The sequence below is a fragment of the Pan troglodytes genome, chromosome 22, assembly GCF_028858775.2.
Source record: "Pan troglodytes isolate AG18354 chromosome 22, NHGRI_mPanTro3-v2.0_pri, whole genome shotgun sequence".
Lineage (NCBI taxonomy): Eukaryota > Metazoa > Chordata > Mammalia > Primates > Hominidae > Pan > Pan troglodytes.
The window spans coordinates 3110474-3127585 of record NC_072420.2 but is presented as its reverse complement, the minus strand read 5'-3'; the positions used below and the strand labels follow the sequence as shown (position 1 = coordinate 3127585).

The 17112-nt window shown below is 40.7% G+C and overlaps 1 protein-coding gene across 1 annotated transcript in view; it reads left to right on the top strand.

Annotated features, from left to right (window-relative positions):
• Window positions 1-5241, top strand: part of LOC743831 (zinc finger protein 717-like) — a 39479-nt gene extending 34238 nt beyond the window's left edge. The window contains 8 exon segments of the mRNA XM_063803750.1: window positions 151-244; window positions 246-297; window positions 541-633; window positions 2574-3300; window positions 3302-3802; window positions 3804-4297; window positions 4300-4508; window positions 4511-5241. Coding sequence (XP_063659820.1) covers window positions 151-244; window positions 246-297; window positions 541-633; window positions 2574-3300; window positions 3302-3802; window positions 3804-4297; window positions 4300-4508; window positions 4511-5164 — 2824 coding nt within the window. The 3' untranslated portion in view covers window positions 5165-5241.
• The last annotated feature ends 11871 nt before the right edge of the window (window positions 5242-17112 follow it).

Genomic DNA, 17112 nt, shown 5'->3' with positions numbered 1-17112 from the left:
TATTTCTACTGTGATTACTCCTTCTCCCACCATAAGCAGTACAAAACAAACTACATCTTATGTAAAATACATATAAGACACATGGACACACAAAAGAGTGAATTCCAAGATTCTTGTTATTTTGACCCTGGGCTGATGCTTTGACTTGAGGAAAAATGTGCCATTACAGGGGTTGATATCTTTTGAAGATGTGGCTGTGCACTTCACCTGGGAGGAGTGGCAGGACCTGGATGACGCTCAGAGGAAACTTGTACAGGGACATGATGTTGGAGACCTACAGCAGCCTGATATCATTGGGTGAGTGAAACTTCCCAGTAACTCCCACGAATGTGTTTTGTTGTTGGTAAATATAAGAACCCTTTTAAGGTATAATAATATTTACTTGTAAGATTCCACTTGATGTAAAATGTGTCACTAATCTGTAATGAAATGTTCAAATTGGCTCCTTCATTGCACAGTCCCTGAAGCCCAGCTGTTGTCATTCTGAAAAGGATTTGACTTAGTGGTTTGACAAATTCTTCCATTGTTTCTCATTACCAGGGCATTGCATTACCAAACCTGAGATGATCTTCAAGCTAGAGCAAGGAGCAGAGCCATGGATAGTAGAAGAAGCCCCAAACCTGAGACTTTCAGGTCAGTCGGTGAATGCTGGGCAGGGAGGCCTGCAGGAGTAATGCCCAGCAGATTTTGGTAGTGTTATCTTGTTTTCACCACTTTTTTCCCTAGGTCGTCGACCTGAAGACTGTTGGTCTGCATTAAATGTGCATTATATAGTCCCCAGAGGTAGCTCTCTTTCATATATCCCAGTATCTTATTTTTCTGAGTATCTTATTCTATTTACCCCAAATCCAATCCCTGCCATCCTCTCCTTAGGCATTTTTCTTTGCTATTTATTTTCTCTATTTCCCCCTTTTCCTCTATTGTGATGTAGTATCTTAAACAAATTTTTAGATGTTCATGCATTTATTTATCCTTTGAATGTATCTTAAGCAATTTTTAAGAATCAGTCATTATAACAATGATGATGAAAATAGTGTTTCTTTTTTAGCCGTAGCTGTATTCTTCTTGTTTTATTTTTTATTAAACAGATGGTTCTCACTCTATTTCTCAGACTCAAGTGCAGTGGCATGATTATAGTTAACTGTAATGATGAACTCCTGGGCTCAATTGTTCCTCCCACCCTAGCCTCCCAAGTAGCTAGGACTACAGGTGTGTGCCACCACACCCAGCTAATTTTTTATTGTTTGTAGAGATGAGGTCTTGTTCTATTGCCCAGGCTGGTCTTGAGCTTCTGGCCTCAAATGACCCTTGTAGACCCGCAACTACAAAAAAATATATATATATATAGTAGCTGAGTATGGTGACATGGGTTTGTAATCCCAGTTTTTATACTTGGGAGGCTGAGGTGGAAGGATTGCTTGGGCTCAGGAGTTTGAAGCTTCAGTGAGCTGTGATAGCAACACTGCACTCCAGCCTGGGTAACAGAGTAAGATCCTATCTCAGAAAGAAATTATAAAGCTGAGGAGGACCCATCATAGGGCCCTGGATAGATGTGGTGCTGGACTTGGGAGGAGAACCAGAAGATTCTGGGTCTCAAGTCCAAAGAAACCAATTATTTCCTGTTGAAGGGCTCAGATTTCTGTTTGAGAGTGGAGTTCGTAGTTACCATTTGAAGATGAGAAATGTACAGGAAACTTCATTTTTATATAAAACTATGTGACATCTGAAACTCCAAAACACAAAATAAAACCCTTCAAAAATGGTGAATTATCAAGCAGGGGTGTGTGAGTGGAGAGGGCAAGGCTGTTGGTCTCAGAAGAAACCAGAAATACACTTTTCAAAGATGATGGGCACAGCCTGAGTTGCAGAACAAATCCTTCAGATCACCAGTATGGTTTTTGACTGGAGCTTCTGTGCCTATTATGGTTCTGGGAAGCAGGGGATGTCATGTTTAAGTAGGAATTTGCCAGGATCTGTTTTTGTTTAACATGGGGAATAAGAGATTTTCTGCTTGGAAAACCTCCAGACACCTTTAACCATTCTCAGGGAGGAGTGAAAGGTTAACATATAGGCAAAATCCTGTCCACAAGCTACTTCCATGCTTAGGAGACAGAAAAATGGTCATCTCCTGTACCTGCCAGTTGCTGACCCAGGAAAAATTGGCTATCTTCAAAGAAGAATAATGAAAAAAATACCAGCCATTAAAGCAGCCACTATTGTTATATGAATAATTAGAAAAAAGAGAGAAAACAAATGACAGATAATTAGAACTTATTAAAACCTATGAGTAGGAAATAGATACATATTATTACCAAGTAGTTCTTTGTGAAATAAAAAAAAAACAGGAAAACTTCAAAATGCAAAAAAAAACTCAGTTGAACATTAGAATATATACTGATTTATTACATTATGTCAGTAGGAACAGGAACCATATGCATATAAAACAAACAAGCATTATTAATTTTTATCAAATCTTTCTCCACTGGGATAGGAAGTAATTTTTTTTACCTTTACACAAGCATTCTGTAAGACATGCTCATGTGTGGTTCATGGATACCTTTTTCTCATTTCAGCTGTCCAGATCATTGATGACCTTATTGAAAGGAGCCATGAAAGTCATGATGGATTTTTCTGGCAAATCGTAATCACCAACAGCAACAAATCAACTCAGGAGAGAGTGGAATTAGGAAAAACATTTAATTTGAACTCAAACCATGTTTTAAATATGATTATAAATAATGGAAACAGTTCAGCAATGAAGCCTGGGCAGTTTAACGTTTGCCAGAACGTGCTTTTCCCTATTAAGCCTTGTGAGACACAGTCTGGAGAGAAACCTCATGTCCCTGATATAACCAGGAAATCCCACAGATATCATGAGCATCTTACTCAGCATCACAAGATTCAAACTCTGCTGCAGGTTTTTCAATGTAATGAACAAGGGAAAACCTTCAACACAGAGGCAATGTTCTTTATACATAAGAAGGTTCATATAGGACAGACCTTTGGTAAATATAATGAATATGAGAAAGTCTGTAATAACTTAGCTGTTATTATCCAAGGGATAACTCAGGTAGGACAGCCAACTTGCTGTAGAAAGTCTGACTTCACTAAACATCAGCAAACACACACAGGAGAGAAACCCTATGAATGTATTGAATGTGAGAAACTCTCCATTAGCAAATCAGACCTTATGATACAGCACAAGATGCCTACTGAGGAAAAACCTTATACCTGTAACTGGTGTGAAAAATTGTTCAGCTATAAGTCCAGCCTCACTATCCATCAGAGAATTCACATGGGAAAAGCCCCATGGATGCAATGAATGTGGAAAAACCTTTCACTGTAAGTCATTCCTCACTTTACATCAGAGAACTCACACAGGGGATAAACCCTACAAATGTATTGAATGTGGAAAAACTTTTCACCGTAAGTCACTTCTCACTTTACAACACAGAACTCACTCAGGGGAAAAGCCCTATCAGTGCAGTGAACATGGAAAAACCTTTAGCCAGAAGTCATACCTCACAATACATCATAGAACTCACACCAGGGAAAAGCCCTATGCATGTGACCAATGAGAAAATGCATTTAGCCATAAGTCAAGGCTTACTGTCCATCAGAGAACACACACAGGGGAAAAACCCTATGAATGTAATGAGTGTGGAAAACCCTTTATCAATAAGTCGAAACTCAGGATACATCAGAGAACTCACACAGGGGAAAAACCCTATGATTGCAATGAATGTGGGAAAACCTTTCACCGTAGGTCGTTCCTCACTGTTCATCAAAGGACTCACACGGGAAAAACCCTATGAATGCAATGAATGTGGGAAAACCTTTCCCCGTAAGTCATTCCTCACTGTCCAGCAGAGAACTCATACTGGGGAAAAACCATATGCATGTAACAAATGTGGAAAAACATATAGCCACAAGTCATAACTTACAGTACATCACAGAACTCACACAGGGGAAAAACCTTATGAATGTAATGAATGTGGAAAATCCTTTTACTGTAAGTCATTCCTAACTATACATCAGATAACTCATGCTGGCAAAAAACCGTATGAATGTAATGAATGTGAGAAAACCTTTATCAATAAGTTAAACCTTGAGATACACAAGAGAACTCACACAGAGGAAAGACCCTATGAATGTAATGAATGTGGAAAAACCTTTCATCAGAAGTCAAATCTCGGCACCCATCAGGGAACTCACACAGGGGAGAAACCTTATGTATGTAATGAATGTGGAAAAACCTTTCATCTCAAGTCATTCCTCACCGTACACCAGAGAACTCACATGGGAAAAACCGTATGGATGTAATGAAAGTGGAAAAACTTTTTGTCAGAAATCATACCTTATTATACATCAGAGAGCTCAAAGTGGGGGAAAAGCCTATGAAAGTAATGAATGTGGAAAATCCTTTCATCAGAAGGCAAATCTTCAGATGCATCAAAGTATTCACATGGGGTAGAAACACTATGAATGTAGCGAATTTGGAAAAACCTTCAGTCAGAAGTCAGTCCTCACTGTACATCATAGAACCCATACTGGAAAAAAACCTTACAAATGTAATGAGTGTGGGAAAACCTTTTGTCACAAGTCAAACCTCAATACGCATCAGAGAACTCACTCCGGAGAGAAACCCTATAAATGTGATGAATGTAGGAAAACTTTTTGCCATAGGACAGTTCTCACTGTACATCAGAGAACTCACACAGGTGAGAAGCTATTTGAATGTAAAGAATGTAGGAAAACCTTCTCCCAGAAGTCAAAACTCTTTGTACATCACAGAACTCACACAGGGGAAAAATATTTTAGATGTAATGAATATAGGAAAACTTTCTCCCAGAAGTCAGGCCTTGGTATACATCAGAGAACACACACAGGAGAAAAACCTTATGAATGTAAGGAATGTGGGAAAACCTTTTGCCAGAAGTCACACCTCAGCAGGCATCAACAAACCCATATAGGAGAAAAATCTGACGTAGCTGAGGCAGGCTATGCGTTCCCTCAAAATCACTCTTTTTTCCCTGGAACACACAACCTACACGTCTCTGGCTACTATTATAGATTTCTCCACGCTCAGTCTAGGAGAATATGGCCACAAATGGTGACCATTACCTCCTGGCCTACCAACAAGAATGTCTTAACCATGCTGTAAGAGATGTGCTATCATGCAGGCTTTCTTGTTCCCATTTTTACAGCACACTTCACACTTTAATGTCACAGATATGGCTGTTTTCCTAGAAGCTCATGTACCAACCTCTGCCAGCTTCAAACATTTCTTCTGCAACTTCCTCACCTCTCTTCACCTCCATAGAATTGAAGAGAGTTAGGGCCTTTCTCAAGATTAGGCTTTATCTCAAGGGAATGTTGGGGCTGGTTTGATCTTCTATGCAGACCACTCAGACTTTCTCTGTATCAGTAAAAACCTGTTTTGTTTTTTAAAAAACATTCATGTGTTCACTGGAGTAGCACCTATAACTTCCTTCAAGAACTTTTTCTTTGCATTCACAACTTGGGTAGCTGATGCAAGAAGCTTAGCTTTGGACTGTCTTAGCTGCCAACATGCCTTCTTCACTAAGCTTGATGATTTCTACCTTTTGATTTGAAGTGGCAGATGTGCACTCTTCTTTTCTCTTGAACACATGGTGGCCACTGCAGGGTGAAGTGGCCTAATTTCACTGTTATATCTTGGGGAATGAGGGGCTGGAAGAGAGAAATAGAGACAGGGAAATTACTAGTCAATGAAGCAGTCAAACACACATTTTTCCCTCATGTTTTCTGTCTTCCATAGAGTTCCATCACCCTGAGACAATTCCAATAGTAACATCAGAAAACACTGATCACAGATCATCATAACAGATGTGATAACTAAAATCTTCGAAAGACTGTGGGGATTGCCAAAAGATGTGACACAGATGTGAAGTGAGCACACGGTGTTGGAAAAATGGTGCTGGTCAGACTTACTCAGCATTTCGTGGACACAAATCTTTAATTTGTTAAAAAGGTGATGTTGCCAAGCAAAATAAAGTGAAGCTCGATAAAGTGAGTTGTGCCTCTATTTTGATGGGCTCTAAAAATTTGTCTTTTCATTGGTGCATTTAAACCATTGACATTCAAAGTGATTATAGAGTTGGATTAATTTTGCCATATCATTTTCCATTCACTCCTATTGTTCTTTGTTATTGCTTTGTCCTCCACTCTTTTTCAGCCTTTTATGGAGTTGATGATTTTATATGATTTTTGTTTCCTCTCTTTTTTTTTTATTTTATTGAGGCAGTCACCCAGGCTAGAGTGTAGTGGTGTGATCATGGCTCCCTGGAGCCTCAACCTCGTGGGTTCAAGTGATCCTTCCACCTCAGTCTCCCAATTAGCTAGGACTACAAGTATGCAATTAGCTAGGACTACAAGTATGCATCACCATACCTGGCCTTTTTTTTTCTGTAGGGACAGGGTCTCACTGTGTTGCTCAGGATAGTCTCTAACTCCTGGGCTCAAGCCATCTTTCTACCTTGGCATGAGCCACCGTACCTGGCCTGTTTCCTCTTTTTAGCATTTTTATACTTTGGTTTTTACTGGTTGCCCTGGAGTTTGCAGTATAGACTTGCAGCAAATCCAAGTCCACCTTCAAACAACACTATACCAGTTCAGTTACTTCAACTGCCTTCTAATGGAAATGTAATACCAGCTTCTCTCATATTCCCATCTCTTGTGTTATTGTTGCCATTTGTTTCACTTATATGTAAGCATACATAGCCTTGTATATATTAAAGTATGTAATTGGCCAGGTGCCATGTCTCACGCCTGTAATTCCAACACTTTGGGAGGTTGCGGCAGGTGGATCATGAGGTCAGGAGATGGAGACCCTCCTTGCTAACATGGCGAAACCCCATCTCTACTAAAAATATAAAAAATTAGCTGGATGTGGTGGCACACGCCTGTAGTCCCAGCTACTCGGGAGGCTGAGACAGGAGAATTGTTTGAATCAGGGAGGAGGTGGAGGTTGAAGTGAGCTGAGATTGCACCACTGCACTCCAGCCTGGGTGACAGAGCAAGACTCCATCTCAAAAAAAAAGTAATTGCATACGTTGTTAGTATATACAAACTATTATATGTTAGGTCAATTAAGAATAAAAAGTAAGCGGCTGGGTGCAGTGGCTCATGCCTGTAGTTCCAGCACTTTGGGAGGCAGAGGCGGGCAGATCACGAGGTCAGGAGATTGAGACCATCCTGGCTAACATGGTGAAACCCCGTCTCTGGCAAAGATGATGGAACACTGTCTCTACTAAAAATACAAAACAATTAGCCAGGCGTGGTGGAGGTTGCCTGTAATCCCAGCTACTTGGGAGGCTGAGGAAAAGAATTGCTTGAACCTGGGAGACAGAGGTTGCAGTGAGCTGAGATTGTGCCACTGCACTCTAGCCTGGGCAACAGAGTGAGACTGTGTCTCAAAATAAATAAATAAAAATAAATAAAATGTAGATTCAGTTTTCAGATGTAGATCTTTTTTTTCTCTAGATAATGTTTAATATTTTCTCACATGACACATCTGCTGGAAACAAGTTTCCTCAACTTTTGTTTGTCCAAGAAATGTTTTGTTTCTCATTTACTTTTGAAAGAAGATCTCACAGGACACTGAAATCTAAGTTGATTTTTTTTTTCTCTCAGCATGTTCAATATTTCATTCCACTCTCTTTTTACTTTCATGGTTCTGAGATTTTGAATGTAATTCTTTTTTTTTTTTTTTGAGACAGAGTCTCATTCTGTTGCCCAGGCTGGAGTGCAGTGGTGCAATCTCAGCTCAGAGAAAGCTCTGCCTCCTGGGTTCACACTATTCTTCTGCCTCAGCCTCCCGAGTAGCTGGGACTACAGGTGCCCGCCACCATGCCCAGATAATTTTTTTGTATTTTTAGTAGAGACGGAGTTTCACCGTGTTAGCCAGGATGGTCTTGATCTCCTGACCTCGTGATCTGCCCAACTCTGCCTCCCAAAGTACTGAGATTACAGGTGTGAGCCACCGAGCCTGGCCTGAATGTGATTCTTATCTTTGTTTCTCTATAGGTAAGATGTTGTCCACTCCACCTTTGGTTTCTTTTGGATTTGATGTTTTATACAGTTGGAGAATAATATGTCTAGGTGTAGGTTTTTTGCATTCATCCTGCCTGGTGTGCTCTGAGCTTCCTGGATCTTTGGTTTGGTGTCTGATATTAACAGTGGAAGTTGTCAGACATGATTGTTTCAGATGTTTCTTCTATTTCTCTCTCTTCTCCTTCTGGTATTCTCATCACTCTATGTTACACATTTTCTAGCTGTCCCACAGTTCTTGGATATTATGTTCCATTGTTTTCAGTTTTTAAAGTTTCCTTCAATGTTTCCAGAGCTCAGAGACTCTTTCCCTTGTTGTGTTCGGTCTACTAGTAAGCCAATCAAAGATATTCTTCAGGTCTGTTGCAGTATTTTTTAATCTCTACTGTTTCTTTTTTGTTCTTTTCTTGGACTTCTGTCTCTCTGCTTACATTGCCTGTCTGTTCTTGAATGCTGTCTTCTTTGTTCATCAGAGCCCTTAGCATACTACCCAGATTTTTTTAAAAATCCCCGTCTGACAATTCCAAAATCAAAGCTGTGTCTAGTTCTGATGATCTGTCACTTCAAATTGTGTTTTTTGCCTTTTAGTATGCCTTGTGCTTTTTCTTTATTCCTAGAGATGAGACACCAGGTAAAGGGAACTACTGTAACAGTGCACCCAGTAATGATGGGAAGCTGTGCAGGGGAGGGGAAGCTGTCTTAGTCCATCAACCAGCATAACTAAAAGCAAGTAATTTGTAAACAACGAAATTTATTGCTCAGTTTGGAGGCTAGAAAGTCCAAAGTCAAGGTTCCAGGAGATTCAGTGTTTGATGAGACCCATTCCTCATAGATGGTGCCAGCTATATATCCTCTCATGTTGGAATAGACAAAGAAGATTCCTTTGGCCTCTTTCATAAGTGCACTAATGCTAATCAGGATGGCATTGCCATTACATTTCAAAGGCCCCACCCCTTAATTCTAGTGCATTGGAGACTCGGTTTCAACAGGCACATTCTGCAGTGGGTAGGGCAGGGAACAAATATTCAGACTGTAACAGAAGTGTTCTGGAGTCTTACGATCAGGCCTAATTGTTTAAGTGAGTCTCTGCTTTTGGACTATGAACTTCAGATGTGTTTCTCTGTTTTTATCTTCCCCTTTAGGGATGACTGGAGTAGGCTGGAGTTGGGTATTTTCCTTCCAGCAGGTCATTTAGGATCTGATTATATGAGAGCAGGTTAGGCTGAGGGTCAGTAATTTCTCCTGAGGAAAAGCCTTGTTAAGAACAGGGTGCTCTGGCATATTTTAAGATGGTTTTCCTTTTTCCTTCCCAAAGGTGGAAGCAGGAAGTGAGTTTTCTCAGGTATTTGCCACAGGAGGCTGGTGAAGCCCCAGAGGTAAATTTTAAAATATTATGCTCTCTCATAACTGGATCTCCCTGGCATTTTTACCTCCTTGAGATGTCCATATGGAACCTTCAGCAATTCACCAGCTATAGTTGAAGATTTTCTACTCCAGCACTGGTTCCTAAGTTGGTTTCAGTAGTAAGTCTCTGTTCCTGTAGGCCATAAATTCCTATATTCACTTCTCTATCTCTCCAATTTTGGAGGCAGTGGTTTGCCCTATATCCTTTCTTCACAATAAATCCAAAAAGAATTGTTGATTTTTCAGTCTCTTCAGCTTTTGTTTCATTAAATTTTTTTTTTTAGAGTTGGGGGTCTCACTGTGTTGCCCAGGCTGGTCTCAAACTCCTGGACACAAGTGATCCTCCTGCTTTGGCCTGCCAAAGTGCTGGGATTACAGGCATGAGCCACCACACCTGACCTTTTCAGCTTTTCATGTGTTGTTAAGATGGACTGATTACTTCCATTCTTTTTTTTTTTTTCCTTTTTTTGAGATGGAGTCTTGCTCTATTGCTCAGGGTGGAGTGCAATGGTGCAATCTCAGCTCACTGCAACCTCTGGCTCCCAGGTTCAAGTGATTCTCCCTGCCTCAGCCTCCTGAGTAGCTGGGATTACAGGCCCCCACCACCATGCTGGCTAATTTTTGTATTATTATTTTATTTTTTATTTTTTTGAGGCAGAGCTCACTCTGTCATCCAGGCTGTAGTGCAGTGGCATCTTCTTGGTTCACTGTAACCTCCACCTCCCAGGTTCAACCAATTCTTCTGCCTCAGCCTCCCAAGTAGCTGGTACTGCTGGCACATACCACCACACTTTGCTAATTTTTGTGTTTTTAGTACAGATGGGGTTTTGCCATGTTGGCCAGGTTGGTCTTAAACTCCTGACTTTAGGTGATCCACCAACCTCAGTCTCCCAAAGTACTGGGGTTACAGGTGTGAGCCTCCGTGCCCAGCCTAATTTTTGTATTTTTAGTAGAGACGGGGTTTTGCCTTGTTGGCCAGGCTGGTCTTGAACTTTTGACTTCAGGTGATCTGCCCACCTTGGTCTCCCAAAGTGCTGGGATTACAGACATGAGCCACTGCACCTGGCCACTTCTAAGCTTCTTACATACAGAAATCAGAACCTGGAATCTGTTTCTAAGACTTATCTTCTTAATACCTATGTGGACAATTAAACGATTTTTCTCCTCAGGACTCTGAATATGATGAATTGTATCAATAGACTTTCTAATATTGATCTTTTCTTAATTTGTGAAATGAACTCAGACAGTTCCTTCTTGGTCTTAACAGACTATTTCTCTTTGTTAATATTAGTGTTTCTGTGGATTCTGTACTTGTTCCTTTTTATCCTTTCATTCTCTTAGGTTCACTTGGTCTGATGGATTCAGGTACCATTGAAATTCTGATAGTTTCAAAATTTTTATCTCCAGCTTTGATCTCTCTCGTGAACTCTGGAACTGTATTCCCAATTGCCAGTTGGACTTCCCTACATATGGGACCTCAGATATTTCAAACATGATGTGTCTAAGACTGTATCTCTTCTGGCCATCATATTGTTCTTTTATTTTTCCAAATTTCACATCAGCAGTAACAAACTAGCTGTGATCATGGCAGATAGCCTGGAAACAAAACAACCCTTTTTACACTCTGCACAGCAAATTGACATCAAATCCTGTTTCTACTTTTTTTCCTTTTAACTATTTCTTCCTTATTCTGTATTCTCACTGCTCCATCTTCTGATGCAGGAGGTCATCTGGCTCTCTATTTTCCTCTCCTCTGATTCTTAAGCCCTTTCCCATTCTCTTTCTCAGGAATGGCTGTTAAAATGCCAATATAGTCATGTAACTTTCCTGTACTTAGTGAACCTCCTTATTTACACCCTGTTTGTGAAGTGGCTGTGTTCACTCTGGGTGGACACAGAATGTTTTTGGCATGTACAAAGAGAATTTTATGCTGCCTGTGTACAGCTATTAATTTGTAAGTACACTCAGCTTTTTGTATCTGTAGGTTTAACATCTGCATATGTAAACAAACTTGGGTGCAAAATATTTGAAATAAAATCAGACGCTTGCATCTGTGGTGAAAATATTCAGACTTTTTATTGTCATTATTTCCTAAACAACACAACTATTTACATCCACATTGTATTTGGTCTTCTAAGTGTGAAAGAAATATAAAGCTTGGGACTCCAAACTCATTAAGCTAAAGGGAAAAGTCAAGCTGGGAACTCGATCATGCAAACCTGCCTCCTCCTTTTGGTTCCTAAATAAGATGGCTACAAGATAAAAAGCTTTTTATCTTGTAGCCCCTCCCTCATATTTTTCCCACAAGGAAATTTCTGGTATGCTTTAAGATCGTTAAAGTGTTTCTGTTAAAATTCATCATGGCAATGTAAATTGATAGCTTATCCTTTTTTTTTTTTTTTGAGATGGAGTTTCGCTATTGTCACCCAGGCTGGAGTGCAGTGGTGCAATCTCAGCTCACTGCAACCTCCACCTCCTGGGTTCAAGCAATTCTCCTGCCTCAGCCTCCCGAGTAGCTGGGATTGCAGGCATGCACTACCACACTTGGCTAATTTTGTATTTTTAGTAGAGATGGGGTTTCTCCATGTTGGTCAGGCTGGTCTCGAGCTCCTGACCTCAGGTGATCCACCCACCTTAGCCTCTTAGAGTGCTGGGATTACAGATGTGAGCTGCCACACCTGGTCTGAGAGCTCATCTTTAGAGTGCATAGGACAGAACTCAGAATCACCTCTCTGCCCACCTGACACAAATGCATATTGGATTGTTCCCCCTCCCTGTTTGTCTATGTTATGTATAAATGCAGATTCACTGAGCCAAAGGCATGAATGACTGTATCAGTCTGTTCTCATGCTGCTCTGAAGAAATACTCAAGACTGGGTCATTTATAAAGGAAAGAGGTTTAATTGACACAGCTCTGCATGGCTGGGGAGACCTCAGGAAACTTACAATAATGGCAGAGGGCACCTCTTCACAGGGTGGCAGGAGAGACAATGAGTGCAAGCAGGGGAAATGCCAGACACTCAAAACCATCAGATCTCATGTGACTCATTATCATGAGAACAGCACAGAGGAAACTGCCCCCATGATCCAATTACTTCCAGCTGGTCCCACCCTTGACACATGGGGATTATTACCATTTATGGTGAGATTTGGGTAGGGACACAGAGCCAAACTGTATCAATGAATGTTTTCCCCCTACCCCAGTCTTACATGAAAACTGTATTTCTCAATATTTCACTCTTTCCCCTTTAAATTTGGAGCCCTCAAAATCATTTTTGAAGAAAGGCATAGACCTGTCTCCTGGGTGTGCATCCTTAACATTGACAAATAAACCTTCTAAAATGATCGAGATTTGTCTTGGTCATTTTTCTTGATTGACTGAAGTGTTCCAGAGGTGATATAAAGTATAGTCATGCATGGCTTAATGACATGTTTATGTTCTGAGACATGATTTACCAAGCAATATTTTTGTTTTGTGAACATCATAAAGTGTTCTTACATAACCCTAGATGGTATATATGTTTATATTTTTTCATATGAGAAACCATATGTTCTAGCACCATCATTGAATATCAGTCACTTTCCCTACTTGATCTGCAGTGCTAGTATCAAGTCCCACACATCAGGTTTTATCGAGGAACCAGCCCCCAATATTTCAATGTAAGTTCTTTCTAGTTTCCCTAAGTGTTGGCTGGTCTGAGAAATAAAGAGTACAAAGAGAGAAATTTTACAGCTGGGCCTCCAGGGGTGCCATAACATTGGTAGGACCATGATGGAGACCTTGAGCTGCAAAATCAGCCAGTTTTTATTAGGGATTTTGAAAGAGGAGGGGTTGTACGAACAGGGAGTTGGTAACAAGGGTCACATACTTCAAAGGGCCATAAAGATCGCAAGGCAGAGGCAAAACTAGAACTACTGACGAGGGTCTGTGTCCCGCTGTGCACACATTGTCTTGATAAACATCTTAACAGGAAACAAGGTTCAAGAGCTGAGAACCAGTCTGACTAGAATTCACCAGTCTGACTAGAATTCACCCTAGCAAACCTGAGGGTACTGCAGGAGACCAGGGTGTATTTCAGTCCTTATTTCAACTGCTTAAGACAGACACTCCCAGATCGGCCGTCTATAGACCTACCCCCGGGAATGCATTCCTTTCCCAGGGTATTAATTATTAATATTCCTTGCTGGGAAAAGAATTCAGCAATATTCTCTTACTCACACTTCCGTCTATAGGCTGTCTGCAAGAAGAAAAATATGACTGTATTCTGCCGGACCCCGCAGGCAGTCAGACCTTGTAGTTATCTTCCCTCATTCCCTGAAAATCGCTGTTATTCTGTTCTTTTTCAGGGTGCACTGATTTCATATTGTTCAAACACCCATGTTTTACGATCAGATTTGATATTGTTTGAACACACATGTTTTACAATTTGTACAGTTAACACAATCATCACAGGGTCTTGAGGCGACATACATCCTCAGCTTATGAAGATGATGGGATTAGGAGATTAAAGTAAGGCAGGCATAAGAAATTATAAGAGTATTAATTATGGGAACTAATAAATGTCCATGACATCTTCACAATTTATGTTCTTCAGCCATGGTTCCAGCCAGTCCCTCCGTTTGGGGTCTCTGACTTCCCGCAAGAAGGTTTCTATGTGTGTTTATAATCTTAGGAGACCATGGTGATATGCATGGTTCATTGATGATTAAAAGATCATTATGAGGCACATGACTGCATATGGAAGGATAAGCATGGGTTATATGCAAATATACCGTTTTATATAAGACTTGAGCATCGATGGTTTTTGGTAACTGTGGGGGTATTCCGGAGCTGATTTCCCACAGATACTGAGGAAAAACTGTACTTTGAAAATGAAAGGTGCATACATTTTTGTTATTAAAATTCAGTCAAATATTTAAATGCGGAATCACTGCATAATCAGTTCATTCAAGACTGCATATATCTCTCTCATCAAGGCCCAGGATCATTTATCTAGATACACTGCAGTATGTCATTCCATTAACATGGTGTGTCTTCTTTGTGTCCTTGGGACTGGACTTCTGCTACACCTCATAGTTGTGAAACGGTGTGGTTCACATGGAAGTGCTAAACATCTTCAGTTTTTCAGTGAAGTGGAACCTCATAATACTGTGCATCACCATGCCCAGCTAGTTTTTCTATTTTTTGTAGAGACAGGGTTTCACCATGTTGCTCAGGCTGGTCTTGAACTCATGAGCCCAAGTGATCCACCTGCCTCAACCTCCCAAAGTGCTGGAATTACAGGCATGTGCCACTGCACCTGTCCTAACTAACCATTTGAACTACAAGTGAAGCAAAGTCTCTCTCTCTGATGTTTGGTCTTCTATTTACAACTCCTAAAATATCTAAGTGTGCCCTCCCTCTCAGGGCACACAGCCCAATCCTCTTTTTTCCCATACGATAGGAAAGAAAGAATCACATAACAAATGCCTAGTGATCTTCATTGTGAAGAGCACATGGTCAAAACTTTTTTTAGAATCCTATTTTGAAGTCCAGTTATGCAAAGAATTAATAAATAGTGAGAAATTGATGAAAGAGTAGCTATCTTACTGAGTCCAGTGTAAGAACACAAATGGGATTCATAATGAGCCACAAAGGCATCTGAGTCCAGATCAAAATGTCAAGGTCTTGAGAACAGGCCCAACTGGGAGCAAATTATGAAATCTGCATGAGTCTCTTAAGGACGACTTAGTTAAGGCTTGCCCTTTGGTTTTTATTATGAGACTGATATGGTTTGGCTGTGTCCTCACCCAAATCTCGAATTGTTCCCATAATTCCCACGTATTGTGGGAGGGACCTGGTGGGAGATAATTGAATCATGAGGACAGTGCTGTTCTTATGATAGTGAATACATCTCATGAGATCTGATGATTGTATGGAAGGAAGTTCCCCTGCACATGCTGTCTCTTGTCTGCTGCCGTGTAAGACCTGACCTTTGCCTTCTGCCATGATTGTGAGGTCTCCCCAGCCACGTGGCACTGTGAGTCCATTAAACTTATTTTTCTTTATAAATTACCCAGGCTTGGGCATGTCCATATTAGCAGCATGAGAACAGACTAATACGGAGACTTATTATGAGTTTGATACGAAGGTGCAAAAACAGAGTTCTGGAGTCAGATTATGGGTGACAGCTACATAATCCTTTTTATTCCAGAAAATTGAAAGACTTTATATATGAGTGGAACTTAGTTTCCGTTCAGTGTTGATGTGGGAAAAAGTGAGGTTAGATTTGTGAGCAGCAGCTGAATCATTAAAAGTCTTCAAGTCCTTGCTAAAGAGTGAGAACCTAAGTTTTAAGCTGTTGTTAAGTGCTTTTAAGTCCTTGAGGAACACACTTACCTGTCTAGAGATGTTAGTCTGGAAGCGAACAAGATAATGGGAAGTAAGAGGAGTGCAGGCTGATGGAAACATGATGGAAAATGGAACTATTTCAGTTGAGAGAGGGTGAGGGTTTCACTGAGTCGAGGAGTGCAGGCTGATGGAAACATGATGGAAAGCGGAAATATTTCAGGTGAGGGAATGAGGGTTTCACTGAGTCGAGGAGTGCAGGCTGGTGGGAGCATGATGGAAAATGGAAATATTTCAGGTGAGAGAGAGTGAGGGTTTCACTGAGTCATAAAATTGTGGAGAGGAAGCAGTGAGTATTAGAATACTTAAGAAGTAGAATTAATAAGACTTTGTGACAGAACAGGTGATGGGTCTGGGAGAGAACTATAGCTGGAACAGTGGATCTCAGAGTGCTCCATGAAAATAAGACTCTTTCTATCATAATACAGCTATGTTACTTGTCTTTTTCGCTTGTTTTTGTTCTCTGCTTTGGTGCAAATGCAATAGTAAGTAAAACCGTAGCACAAAACAAGACAGTGGCTCCAAACAATAGTAGCAGTTCTATTATTTACAGTCACATGGTTGCCTAAATAAGTAAACATGCCAATTTTATTTTCATGTTACTTAAGAATATCATTGATGAAGCAGTAAAAAATAAAATTTTCATTAAGTCTAGATCCCCAAGTATGTCTTTTCAGTATTTGATAAAATGGTAAGAACTCATAGAGCACTTATTACTTAAAAATGAACTAAGTGTGACAGGGTGCAGTGGCTCACGCCTGTAATCCCAGCACTTTTGGAGCTCAAGAGTTTGCGACCAGTTGAAGTAACATGGTGAAACCCAATCTCTACAAGAAAATATTAGCCAGGGGTGATGATGTAAGCCTGTAGTCTACTGTAGGGATGAGCCCTACAGGGTCTGTGGGTTTTCCTCATCGTGTGCAGAGATGAGAGATCGTAGAAATAAAGACACAAGACAAAGAGATAGAAGAAAAGACAGTTGGGCCCAGGGGACCACTACCACCAAGATGTGGAGACTGGTAGTGGCCCCGAATGCCTGGCCGCACTGTTATTTATTGAATACAAGGCAAGGGGGCAGGGTAAGGAGTGTGAGCCATCTCCAATGATAGGTAAGGTCACGTAGGTCTCGTGTCCACCAGTTGGGGGACCTTCCTTGTTTGGCAGCCGAGGCGGAGAGAGAGAGAGGACAGCTTACGCCATTATTTCTTCTATGCATTTCAAAGACTTTT